The 12588-nt window shown below is 57.1% G+C and overlaps 2 protein-coding genes and 1 long non-coding RNA gene across 3 annotated transcripts; 2 read left to right on the top strand and 1 right to left on the bottom strand.

Moving 5' to 3' along the window:
• Nucleotides 1-55: 55 nt before the first annotated feature.
• LOC118571912 (lon protease homolog, mitochondrial-like) lies at nucleotides 56-8763 on the top strand (the record flags this gene model as incomplete). Its single annotated transcript, XM_036171245.1, has 10 exons — nucleotides 56-485; nucleotides 3912-4000; nucleotides 4499-4618; nucleotides 5008-5245; nucleotides 6448-6509; nucleotides 6651-6780; nucleotides 6926-7009; nucleotides 7498-7718; nucleotides 8232-8370; nucleotides 8734-8763. Coding segments are annotated over exons 1-10 (1515 nt in total), but the record flags the coding sequence as incomplete, so codon positions are not given.
• Nucleotides 8764-9068, top strand: LOC118571807. Its single transcript, XR_004943400.1, has 2 exons — nucleotides 8764-8836; nucleotides 8949-9068. It is a non-coding gene; the product is annotated as an uncharacterized LOC118571807 (long non-coding RNA).
• A 50-nt stretch (nucleotides 9069-9118) lies between these two features.
• Nucleotides 9119-12582, bottom strand: LOC118571806 (lon protease homolog, mitochondrial). Its single transcript, XM_036171093.1, has 9 exons — nucleotides 12442-12582; nucleotides 11033-11120; nucleotides 10812-10934; nucleotides 10613-10729; nucleotides 10261-10401; nucleotides 10022-10187; nucleotides 9700-9917; nucleotides 9467-9631; nucleotides 9119-9383 (listed from the first exon to the last, which is right to left on the bottom strand). Exons 1-9 carry the CDS (start codon nucleotides 12471-12473, stop codon nucleotides 9204-9206), a joined length of 1230 nt encoding a protein of 409 aa, XP_036026986.1. The 5' UTR covers nucleotides 12474-12582; the 3' UTR covers nucleotides 9119-9203.
• Nucleotides 12583-12588: the final 6 nt, after the last annotated feature.

The raw sequence follows: 12588 nt of genomic DNA, 5'->3' as shown, positions 1-12588 counted from the left end.
TAGCACGCGCGCTTCGTCACGTGCGCGGCCGGAGGGCGAGCAGAGATGACGCAAGCGCGGTGCGCCGCCAGTATGGCTGTTCCATGGCGGCGAGCACAGGTTACGTGCGGCTGTGGGCCGCTGCGCGGTGTTGGGCGCTGCGGCGGCCGCTGCTGGCCGTCACTGGGGGCCGCATCCCGAGCGTGTCCGGGTCGTGGCTGCGCCGAGGCCGGCGGGCCTGCGACACCTCGGCTCCCTGGGCGCTTGGCGGCCGCGTCCCCGCGGGCGTGGGTCAGTGGCGGGGGCTGTGGGACACAGGCAGCCGCGGCGGCGGTGGCCACGAGACACCCGAGGGCGGCGCGGAGGACGGGGCAGCGGCGAGCGGCGGGGACAGCCCGGTCGTCACGGCCCTCGCGCCCATGACCGTCCCGGATGTGTTTCCGCACTTGCCGCTCATCGCCATCACCCGCAACCCGGTGTTCCCGCGCTTTATCAAGATCGTGGAGGTAACGAGAGCGTCCCACCCGGCCTTACGGCCCCCAGCTCGGCTGGTGGGACCGAGAGGTCTCCTAGCGCCCTCGTGTCTAAGAAACTTTTTGAATCGCGTTGCTGCGATCTGTCATCTCACCACTCGGGAGTTTGAGGCAGGAGGATGCCAGAGTCCTTGGTGGCTTGTTTGGACACGTTCTCCCTTTTTCGGGTCCTTCAGGACCTGTGACAGTGACAAGTTTGAAGTCTGTGAGCCCAGGACCACCTGGTGATAGAAATCTCAGGACGACTAGCAGCAGAGTACCGTTATTTTCCTTCCGTCTTGGTGAAAGTTTTGTAACACCATCTGAGCCTTCCTTGTCCAGTCATGTGTTTATTTATTGAGAGAGTCTTATGTATCTCTTGTCTTGAGACTGGGTCTCCTAGGCCAGGATAGCAACTGTTGAAGTTTTCACTCCCTTAATTACTTTGTATCAGGCCCAGTGGCCTATGTAGGAGCAGGAGGTCAGAGTGTCGGCTGTGAGTGGTACAACAAAAGAGGGCGAGGACAGGACCTCAACAGTGCCCCGACATCGACCTCACATCTACCCTAAGAAGACAGCTGCAACAGCCTTTTACCTAAGGGAGGAAAATTCCAGTGCAGGAAGCTGATCCCATCTGAGCCTTCCAGATGAATGAGCCATGAGGAGGCAGGGAAAGAGAACAGGATGATGCAATCACCAGAAAGCAGAGACATTTAAAAGTAGGGAATTTCCTAATCAGCTGCCTACCCATCTACGTTTTATATTTTATTTTTCTCCTTTTAAACTTGGAAATCGGAGTCCAGGGAGGCCAGTGGTTATCAGTTAACTTAGTACGAAGGTCACATAGTGAGTCATTGCCATGTCCACCACACAGCCTCCTCTGCATTCTCCTGGCTCTGCCAAGTCTTGAAAGGAGGCATGGCAGCATAGATATGGGGAGGATCAGAGGCTGCTCCATCTACTTCCTCTCCCATATTTCCAAGGCCCTTCATATTGCCTATTTGATACGAGGACATACACCTTCTAGCCAACCCGTTAGGGTGACACAGCACTGTTACCTATCTGCAAGTTGCTCCCAAGGGCCTTGGTTTTTCCATCTGGGAAGTGGACATAGTAGAAGCTCCTGTCTTGGAGTCAGGGAGTGCTGTGGAAGTCACACAGGCCTATGTGTGAAGGCTTTTTTGTTTTGGTTGAGGCAGGATCTCATGTAGCCCAGGCTGATTGCAAACTTGCCATGTAGTTGAAGTTGGCCTTGAGCTCCTATTCCTCCAGCCTCTCCACCTCCCTAGCTCTAGGGTGACAGGTGCCCTCACAGTGCCCTGAGTGACTAATGAGCCTCTGCTGTTTGCTGATTGGAGGGAGTTCCTGATCCCTATGACACTTGTGGGACTCACCATGCCTGCAAGGCTCTGATACTACAGGACTTCTCTGGAGGCCTGTTCTGGATCCCCTTTACTCTGGGCTTCTGGGGGCAAGGCAAAGAGACATTTCTGCTATCTGCCCCTTGAAGATGGTGTGGCCTTTGAAACATTGACGTGTGACTTTCAGTTGGCATCACCTCATAAGTGACCAGAGTCGGGGACGCAGACGCTGACCCAGCTGTCACCTTCCAGCAGAGAAGTATAACTGGCCCCTGGGAGCTCTGGTGTCTGCAGCTGCCAGTCAGGGCTCTCCTCGGCTGCTGAGTGCAGGGGCGGCTCTGCAGCTGCCTGGGCTCTGGGCGCAGGGTTTGCTTAGCATGCACGATGTAAGGGCCCAACGTCACACCAACAATGTAGTGTCAGACACCTGTCACCTCAGTGCTCAGGTGGGAGGAGGACAGGGGTTCAAGGTTATCCTTGGCTACATGGTAAGTTGGACGCCAGCTTAGGCTACATGAGACACTGTTTTAGTTACTGTTCACTTGCTGGGAGGAGACACCATGACCAAGGCAACTTTTAAAGTAGAGTATTTAATTGGGGCTTGCTCACAGTTTAGTATATTAGTTGTGAGCCTCATGGTGAGGAATGTGTTGGCAGGCAGGTGTGACACTGAAACGGTAACTGAGAGCTTGCATCGGAGAGAGGCAGCCTGGCATGGGCACCCTCCACCAAGGCCACACCTCCCAACCCTTCCCAAACAGTTCCCGTGACTGAGACCAAACATTCAAATATATGAGCCTATGGGGCCATTCCCATTCAAACACCACAGGCTCCATCTCAACAACAGAACCACCTGAGCTGGGAGTGGTGCTGACTACAGTCTAATCCCAGCACGTGGGAGGATGGGGTAGGATTGCCACGCCACCCTGGACTCCAGCATGAGACCCTGCTTCAGTCAAACACAAATGAAGGGTGTGGGGACCCCCTCCCCAGCCTTGCTATATCAGAAACTTGCCCCTGTAAACCCTGCACTTAGAAAGCTAAGGCAAGAGGATCACCCTGAGTCCCAGGTTAGTGTCAACAACTGTAGTGCGTCCTAAACTAAAGAGTGACCGGGGAACTGCACAGGTGACGTCACACTTTTCTTTTTATCCCGAATGCCCTTTATTGAAGGAGGGAGGAGGTCTTAAATACAGGCTTACAGCACAATGGGAGAACCCCGGAGGGCAGAAGTTCTCTACCGATATTATACAATCTTGCATCCAAGCTGTTAACGCCCAATATGCCGGATACACAGGCAAGGAACTTGCCTTAAGCATTCAGGATGGTGGAATCTCGCAGGGAATTAGCATAAGGAGGTTATCAAGGTCAAGGTCATCAAGCAAGGCAACAGTTACCCAAAACGGGGGCCAGGTCTCCCCTTTTACTAAAAAATGAGCTTCTGACTTAGTATTTACACTTGTGTGTATTTTGCATGTATGTGCACATGAGTGCTTAGTGCCCTTAGAGTTCAGAAGTGTTGAATCCCTTGGAACTTGATTTAGGGATAATTGTGAGCCTTTATGTGGGTTCTGCAAATTGAACCCAGGTCCTCTATAAGAACAAGTGCTCTTAACTGCCGAGTCAACTCTCCAGCCCAACTTTCTGGTGGGTTTTTTGTTTGTTTTGTGTTGTGTTTTGAAACAGGGTTTCTGTGTGTATCCCTTGCTATCCCAGAACTCACTGTGTAGACCAGGCCAGCCTGGGTCTCACAGAGGGGCCTACCTGCCTGTCTCCCAAGTGCTGGGATTAAAGGCAAGTGCACCATGCCTGCCCATCCTCAGTTTTAACTGATAGCAGCCAAGGGGGTGGGAGAGTCCATCCCTGAGTAGCTGACCAAGATGACTGGGAAGTGCTGCTCAAGGCCGGAAGGAAGCTGCCTTAACCTTCCAGGCTCCTACCTCAGCATAACCCGTGGTCTGGGACACTGATGAAGCTGTGGCTTCACAGCAAACATCTTTGCCAGCAGCACTGATTGTAGCCTCCTTAGTAGGTACCTCACTCAGTCATTCTCCTGCAGGTGAAAAATAAGAAGTTGGTTGAGCTCCTGAGGAGGAAAGTCCGCCTGGCACAGCCCTATGTTGGTGTCTTCCTGAAGAGAGACGACAAGTAAGTCATCTTCCCTCCACAAGACTGTAGTTTGAACTTTTCAAATTGAGCTAAAAGTAGCCAAGGGCAAGACCAAGAGCCAAGCACACTGCATTTTAGTCTAGGCCAAAGGCTTGGCTTTAGAGTCCCATAGAGAGGGGCTGGGCCATGGCTTAGTAGGGAGCATTTACCTAGCATGTGAGAGGCCCTTTCCCAGCACGAAAAGTAAACTATTAGCCCCTGGTTAGGGTTGTAACCCGGGTACACTCACCCACAAATCTGGTTCTGCCGTGTCCCATGTGAGAGTCTCAGCCTGAGTGGGCCTGGAACAGCAGAGGGGGGTCCTGTACAGGTTGTGTTTTGGAGGCTGGATTGTGAGGTGCTGCCATCCAAGAAGAGCTACTGCTAACCCAGCAGCCATCCTGAAGGTCCTGTCTTCCTCGTACCTTCTGCCCAAGCTGCACCACCGCACACTCTGCCTCGGCCCAGCCAGTGCACCTTGTGTTCTGTCTCCCTCAGCAATGAGTCGGATGTGGTGGAGAGCCTAGATGAAATCTACCACACAGGAACGTTTGCTCAGATCCATGAGATGCAGGACCTTGGAGACAAACTGCGCATGATTGTCACAGGCCACAGAAGGTATGGGAGGGACCACAGCCAGCGTGAGATGAGATGTGCCCATCAGCATATACAGAAGTGATTGTGGCTCTTACAAAGTTGAGGGCAAGAGCTCTGCCCTGACTCAAGTGGTTGCGGGCAGTTGACACCACCAGTCAAGAGAAAACTGCATCCAGGTTGTATTTGGTCTGCCCCAGGCCAGCAGCATTCTGTCCCTCGCTGCAGCTGCAGGAAGTCTCTGGTGTGGGTGTTGGTACTGAGCCCCAGTGTTGGTGATGCTTTCCAGTTTGCTTTGTTTTGTTGGATCCCCCCCCCCCCCCCATTTTTTGAAGACCCTGAGGCCACAGGGCCTGTGAACACACAGCTTTACTTCTGGCTCCACCTGTGCCCATCTGTCTGCCTGCTTGCAGGATTCACATCAGCCGGCAGCTGGAGGTGGATCCCGAGGGGCCAGAGCCAGAACTCGAGAACAAGCAAAAGTCCAGGAGGAAGTTGAAGCGAGGCAAGAAGGAGGCAGAGGATGAGCTGGGTGCCAAGCCCCAGATGGAGGTGGTGCCTGAGGTCTCAAGCGACACCTCCAAAGAGGTGCTCATGGTGGAGGTTGAGAATGTGGCCCATGAAGACTTCCAGGTCACAGAGGAAGTGAAGGTAAGCTGGGTGCTGTGCTGTGGGCCTGGAGCAGCGGTCAAAGACAGTGGGATAGGTGGGCAGGGCAAGCAGGGTTCAAACCCATGCCACCCCAGCTCCTGGCTTCCAGTGTGCTATAGAGCACCCATCTGTTGCCTCCCGCACAGTTCACGAGGCTAGGGCGCGAAGCAGGGAAGAAGTAAGCTCTGGCCACTCTGACCCCAAACTGACACTGTCCTGCCCTCCTCAAGGGCCCCATGGGTAGGACAGTTAGCCATTGGCCAAGCTAACCCAAAGCCTGGAGCATGTCCTGGAGTGTGCCCAGTGCTGTCGCTGCTGCAGGACAGGGACTCCTGCAGGCCTCTTCTAGGGGCTGACCCGTTGGTTGTGGTTGATTGGAGCTGTGGGAAGATGCCTGTGGGCTGAACTCTGGGCAAGGATGCTGGAATCTCTTGGTGATGTCTGCTGTGGGCTGGGGCTGTGTAGAGAGGAGGCCTCTGGGCTGATGGTGGGATGGTAGACTTCATGAGACTGCAGGCAGCTGGGGGGATCATTTGGGAGGTGGGAATCATTCTGTGTCATGGAGCAAGTCTCAGTGTAGAGCAATGGCCCCACGCTGGTGGCACTGTGCCAGCCTTCCTGTCGTGCTTTGCAGTGGACCCAGGCTGACCTCATGACTTTGAGAGAAGGCTCAGGAGACAGTGTGGGGCAGGTGCTCCCTTGCTCTGTCTCCTCTGCAAAGACAGTTCAGCTGGGGGAGTTGTCCTGCCTAGCTATGGTAGTGTATGCCTGTGCTCCCAGGACTGTGAGGCTGAGGTAGGAGGATGGCTGGTGTTGGAGGCCAGCCTAGGCCACAGAGTAAGACCCTGCCTCAACAACAGAAAGCAAGCCCCGGAAAGCATGGGGACTGGAGGCAGGAGCCCCAAACATATGGAGGAGTGCTTGCTCAGGCACCCTGTGGCTGTGGGTGGGACCTTTGGCTTTGTTTTTATACTTGCTCCTACCGGGGTGGAGTGGGTATGTGCTGTGGTGTAGTTGGGCCATCGTGCTTGGCAGCAAGCGCCTTGTGTTCTTAGCCATCTCGCTGGCCCTGGCCTCAGTTTCCACTCACGTTGTCCTGGTCTTCGCCGTTGATGACTTGGGCTCTGCTCTGTGGTCCTGGTGGGTGGTCCTGGGGGTTCCACTTCTGCTGTCTGGTGACTGCCATGGTCCCTGCTTGCCAGGCCCTGACTGCAGAGATTGTGAAGACCATTCGGGATATCATTGCCCTGAACCCTCTGTACAGGTCAGTGTCTGAGGGCTGGGCTACTGGGCAGGGACTGCATGTGGTGCCAGCTCCCTGCCCGTCACACACTGGCAAGCTGGCTAGGCTGTGTACGTGCTAGTGGGGAGAGGGGTATAAGGAATGGCTGCTCTGTCCCCATAGAGAGTCGGTGTTGCAGATGATGCAGGCAGGCCAGCGTGTGGTGGACAACCCCATCTACCTGAGTGATATGGGTGCTGCGCTCACAGGGGCTGAGTCCCATGAGCTACAGGACGTGCTGGAAGAGACCAACGTGAGTGTGTGCCCATGCCCTGTCACTGTTCTGAGCAAGCTCATCCCCAGGGCTGGGCTTCATCTGGGGGCTTATCCTGTGCCAGCAGCGCTGTGGCTGGTGGTCCGTGCTCCCAGACAACCCCACTGTCCCCCGTTGTTTGCAGATCCTTAAGCGGCTCTACAAGGCCCTGTCACTCTTGAAGAAGGAGTTTGAGTTGAGCAAGCTTCAGCAACGCCTGGGCCGAGAGGTGATGGGAAGGAAGGCGAAGGGGTGCACCCTGGCTCTGACTCTTTGACTCAGGGGTTCTCTGTGAACAGGCTGACCCAGCACCTTACACTTGTGCAGTCCCCATGGCTCAGCCTCCAGGGTGCTAGGATATTAGGCATGTGCTTTCTTTCATTTTGCTATACGCAAAGTCTCCCCTCCTGGGGGTTGGGCTGCAGCTCAGAGAACACAGCATAAGCCAGACAAGATAAGGCAGGAAGGTCAGGAGTTCAGGGTCATCCTTAGCTGTATAGGGAGTTTTGAGGCCAGCTTGGGCTGCATGACCTGCCTAAAAATCAAAAACAAACACAACACAGGTTTAACTGGTGTGGTTGGGTCTGTGTGTTTGTCCACACAGACAGTAATCCCATGTCAGGGTGACCGTCCCAGGGCACTGGGGAGGGGCTCCCCCTCCCGACCCGACACACCCCACCCCACCCCGCGCGCACGCCTGAGCTCTCCCTGCCACAGGTGGAGGAGAAGATCAAGCAGACGCACAGGAAGTACCTGCTGCAGGAGCAGCTGAAGATCATCAAGAAGGAGCTGGGGCTGGAGAAGGATGACAAAGATGCCATCGAGGAGAAGTTCCGGGAACGCCTCCGGGAGCTCGTGGTCCCCAAGCACGTGATGGATGTGGTGGACGAGGAGCTGAGCAAGCTGGCCCTGCTGGACAACCACTCCTCTGAGTTCAAGTGAGTCCACCCCTGCATGCTGTCCCCCAAGACCCCAGGGAAGTTGTGTTCCTGTGCAGGCTGCTGGGAATCCAGAAGGCCTCTGTGGGCCCGCTGCTGCTGCCGCTGCTGCTGCGGTCGTCCATGTGCAGACTCCTTCTTCCAGGTTCTGGGCATTGCCTTCCTCCTGGTCCCCAGATGATTCAGCTGAACCCTCTCACATTTCTTAGTCTCATCTATCAGGACAAGCCACACAGGCTCCTGTGTCGACGAGCTGAACCCCTGGCTTGAGGGTGCCGTGTCCCTGAAGTGCAGCCCTCCCTGTGTCACTGAGCAGGCCAGGCCGTGCCACCTGGCCTCCCTCAGTGACAGCTCAGGGCGGCTGCTGTCTGTCCTCAGGTGCCTGCAGCAGGCCCGACCTCGGCTTCTCCTCTGAGCCGTACTCATCCCTGGTGTCACTCAGTTGTCCTGTGCCATGCTCAGGCATGAGCAGGATCTCATGGGTGGTGACGATCCTTCCTGTGGTCCCTGCAGTGTCACCCGCAACTACCTGGACTGGCTGACCTCCATCCCGTGGGGCCGGCAGAGTGATGAAAACCTTGACCTGGCCAGGGCCCAGGCTGTGCTGGAGGAAGACCACTATGGCATGGAGGATGTGAAGAAGCGGGTCCTGGTAAGGCCCCCAGCATGTGCACTACCACTGCCAAGACTGCCGCATTCTGTCCTTCCTTATGGCCTTCCATTGGAGAACCAGCCAGCTGCCCACTGGGGCTGGTGTCCCTAGTGGGTGGCGGCTGTTGTGATAAGGTGTGCTGTAGGCCAGGCTATGGAGAAGGGACACCTTGTGGCTGACACCTCTGACTACAGCCTGTGAGACTATAGCCCAGGGCCCTGCAGCCACAGCTCCAGCCAGTCTAGCCCTTTGGGACCAGCCAGGGATCCCTCCCTGGCAGCCACTGGGTGATGGCCCTGTGGGCCTGGCTGTGGAGAGGGACCTGCCTGTGCTCCATGCACTGACCCTCCTTGGCCTTTGCAGGAGTTCATAGCTGTGAGCCAGCTCCGTGGCTTGCGAGCGCCGCGCCATGGAGCTGCTCAAGGTGTCCAAGGACAAGCGCGCGCTCAAGTTCATCAAGAAGAGGGTAGGCGGCGGGGCGGGCCGGGCGGGCGGGCAGGCGGCGGGCCGGGCCGGGCAGGCAGGCCGGGCGGGCGGGCGGCGTCCGCGGCCCGGGCTCACCGCGCCTCTCCCCGCAGGTGGGCACGCACATCCGCGCCAAGAGGAAGCGGGAGGAGCTGAGCAACGTGCTGGCCGCCATGCGGAAGGCTGCGGCCAAGAAGGACTGACCCCGCCCCCAATAAACCTTGCTCCCCGCAGATGTGTGTGTGCGTGCGTGTGTTCGCCGCCGCAGTGACTCGGGCTCGGCTCTGGAAAGAATTCTTTACTCATGATTCTACAGCTGTGCTCGTGGCTGCGCCGCCACCCCATGATTATTCAGTCAGTCCCCCATGTCACCGCTTCACGGCCAGGGCCTCGCGCTGCTCGCGCAGAGGGAAGGCGATGCGGAAGATGTCCCGGTAGTGCTCCACGAAGTGCACCTCCAGGCCCTCCGTGATGAAGGGCGCCAGGTCCGAGAAGTCCTTCCTGTTCTCGGCCGGCAAGACGATGCAAGTCACGCCCGCACGCTTGGCCTGCAAGGACAGGCTGTTGAGCTCGGCCCTGGCTCACCGCCCTGCGGTGACCAAGGTCCAGGACACGGGCAGCAGGCACTCACCGCGATGGTTTTCTCTTTGATGCCGCCCACCGGCAGCACTTTGCCGGTGAGGGAGACTTCCCCTGTCATGGCCAGGTTCTGCAGCACGGGCTGTCCCAGAGCCAGGGACAGTAGGGCAGTCACAATGGTGCAGCCCGCGCTGGGGCCGTCCTTGGGGGTGGCGCCCTGCAGAGAGAAGCAGTGAGTGGAGCTGGTGGGTGGCACAGCTGGGTTCCAGACAGACAGGGTTCTACCTCAGGCACGTGCAGGTGGATGTGCGAGGTGACCAGGAAGTCATTGTCTGGGTCCTGCTCCATCAGGAAGGCACGGGCAAAGGTGTAGGCTATACGGGCGCTCTCCTTCATCACGTCCCCCAGCTGGCCTGTTACCTCTAGGCTGCCATCCTTGTCTTCCCTGCTGCCCCTGACCAGGGGCCGCCTCAAAGATGTCTCCACGAACAATGTGGAGCCTCCTGGGGGAGGGAGAGGCAGCTGATTGGGAGCTCTGCGCACGCTTCCCGATCCTGCACTTGGTTCCCGGCGCTGACAACAAAAATGGTGCAGGGTGGGTGCTCACCCATGGCGGTCCAGGCCAGGCCCATGACCACACCAGCAGGCGTGACGTCGTACATCCGCTCCACGGTGAACACGGGCTTCCCCACAAAGTCCTGCAGGTTCTCTGGAGTCACCTGCACTGTCTCTGCCTCCCCACTCACTATCTTGTAGGCAGCTTTGCGTAGCACCTGCAGAGGGGGGTGTGTGGGCGGGGCTTGTGCTGGGCGGGGCCTTGTTGGGCACGCCGCAGGAGGGACTCACCTTCTCCACCTGCTTCTGCAGGTTGCGCACGCCGCTCTCCCTGCAGTACTGTTTGATGAGCAGAGTGAGTACTGCTGCGGACAGCTGGGCCTTGCTCTCATCCAGACCACATAGGGTGCGGGCCTGTGGCACCAGGTACCTCTGTGGGGAGCAGCTGTCAGCCACGCCCCCGCCCCCCGCCCTTCAGACACCTCCTCAGCCCTTCCTCAGAAGCAGGGAGATGCAGGCCGCTCCTGTGCCATGGCTCTGGACTGGGGATTGCAGACCTGTCCTGAGGACCCTAGGCCTCTGCCAGCACCCACTAGGCACTCAGGACTACTGTTTGTGAGAACCAGATCTGATCTGTGCCCACCTCTGCGATGGCCAGCTTCTCCTGTGCTACATAGCCTGATACATTGATCATCTCCATGCGGTCCCTCAGCGGCTCCGGGATGGTGTCAGTGACATTGGCCGTGCAGATGAACAGTACCTGGGTGACAAGGGGGCACAGAGTGCTGGAGGTGCACCCATTTCACACCGCCCTTCACTGGGGCGCATTTGCCAGCACTCACCTTGGAAAGGTCCACTGGCACATCCAAGTAGTGGTCCAGGAAGTTGGCGTTCTGCTCGGGGTCCAGCAGCTCCAGCAGTGCCGACGACGGGTCCCCTTGGTAGCCTCGGCCGATCTTGTCCACCTGGATCGGGAAGGCAGACACCATGGGACCATGCCTAGCTCCCACACTGCATGCTGGGTTTAGGGAGACCTGCACCTCCAGTCCCCAGAGCTTCCCACCTCATCAATCAGCACCAGCGGGTTCTCTGTCTTGGTCTTCTTCAGACACTGGATGATCTTCCCAGGCATGGCACCCACATAGGTACGCCTGTGGGGAGGCAACCCTCGTGTGGGCCAGCATGCAGAGCAGAGGCCCACAGCAAACACCGCCACATGGCCCACTTGGAGGCAGCTCTGGGCCTCACACAGGTCGCCCCAATGCTCTCCCTCCAGCCAGTACTTGGCCACAGCCATGCTCCACCCACTTCCCTTAGGAATCATGAGCAGGGCAGGGGACCCACACCGGGGCCCAAGGCTCAGCAAGGCAGACAGGGCAGGGATGGCTAAAGTGCCACTGCAGGGCATGAAAGAAGACAGGACAGGCGGCAAGCAAACAAGGCCAGGGCAGGGGTGTATGAGGGGCGGCAAGAAGGCCCTAGGGCTGGGAGTGGGCCCGAGCCACCGTGGGCTTAGGCAGAAGGGAGGGCTTGGCTATAGTGACAAGATCCTTTTGTTTTCCAAGGTAGGGTCTCAGGAAGCCCAAGCTGGCTTAGAGTTCTAGAGCACACTATCCGAGGACAGCTCCTGAGCCTAACCCTGAGTGCTGGGATGGCAAATGAGGCACCATTAGTCTTCTCACCAAGTTCTACCCAGGCTAGCTCCTGCACTGTACCCCAGCATGGCCTGCCTGCCAAGCCTGCTTCCTCTCAGCTTCTCCCAACCACACTGGGATCTGCCCTATGCCAGGGACCTAGTGCAGCCATAGGCCTAGGAAAGGCCTCCTGCCCAGACTCAGGCAGAAAGATCTCTGAATTCAAGGGCAACCTGGACTACATAGGGAGTTCCAGGACGGCTAAAGTTACAAGACCATCTCAAAAAACAAAGTCCGCCGGGCAGTGGTGGTGCACGCCTTTAATCCCAGCACTCAGGAGGCAGAGCCAGGTGGATCTATGTGAGTTCGAGGCCAGCCTGGGCTACCAAGTGAGTTCCAGGAAAGGCACAAAGCTACACAGAGAAACCCTGTCTTGAATAAACAAAAAAAAAAAAAAAAAGAACCCACTTTGGGGCTGTAGAGATGGCTCAGAGGTTAAGAGCACCAATTGCTCTTCCAGAGGTCCTGAGTGCAATTCCCAGCAACCACATGGTGGCTCACAACCATCTGTAATGAGATCTGGCGCCCTCTTCTGGCCTGCCGTATACATGCTATATACATAATAAAAAAATAAATCTTTAAAAAAAAAAAAAAAACAAAGTCCAGCCATTCAACAGCTAGCTCCCTCCTGCTTCTGTGCACCTCTGTGTTTACCCTAGCCTGGAAGACTAGGCCCTGCCCAGTGCAATCCTCCATCTTCCCAAAGTGAGCAGAAGCAGGTGCAGCCTGGGTCACACTGCTTGGCCAGTCAGGTGGGTGCCAGGCCTGGCCTACCTACCTATGACCCTTGATTTCAGCCACATCTGTCATGCCGCCAACACTGAACCGGAAGTATTCACGGCCGAGGGCACGGGCGATGGAGCGTGCAATGCTGGTTTTGCCCACACCTGGTGGGCCGTGGAAGCAGAGGATCTTGCCCTGGTCG

Source organism: Onychomys torridus, chromosome 21 (genome assembly GCF_903995425.1).
Source record: "Onychomys torridus chromosome 21, mOncTor1.1, whole genome shotgun sequence".
NCBI lineage: Eukaryota > Metazoa > Chordata > Mammalia > Rodentia > Cricetidae > Onychomys > Onychomys torridus.
The sequence above is the reverse complement of the archived record's forward strand: the minus strand, read 5'-3'. Positions and strand labels throughout refer to the sequence as shown.

What these genes read in the sequence shown, in the direction of transcription:
- LOC118571806 (XM_036171093.1), bottom strand. Translation starts at nt 12,473, where the DNA reads ATGACAGATGTGGCTGAAATCAAGGGTCATAG. An exon ending in GCTGAAATCAAGGGTCATAG is followed by an intron (nt 11,121 to 12,441) that starts GTAGGTAGGCCA and finishes GCCTCCCCACAG; the next exon opens with GCGTACCTATGTGGGTGCCA. An exon ending in CGCTGGTGCTGATTGATGAG is followed by an intron (nt 10,935 to 11,032) that starts GTGGGAAGCTCT and finishes TTCCCGATCCAG; the next exon opens with GTGGACAAGATCGGCCGAGG.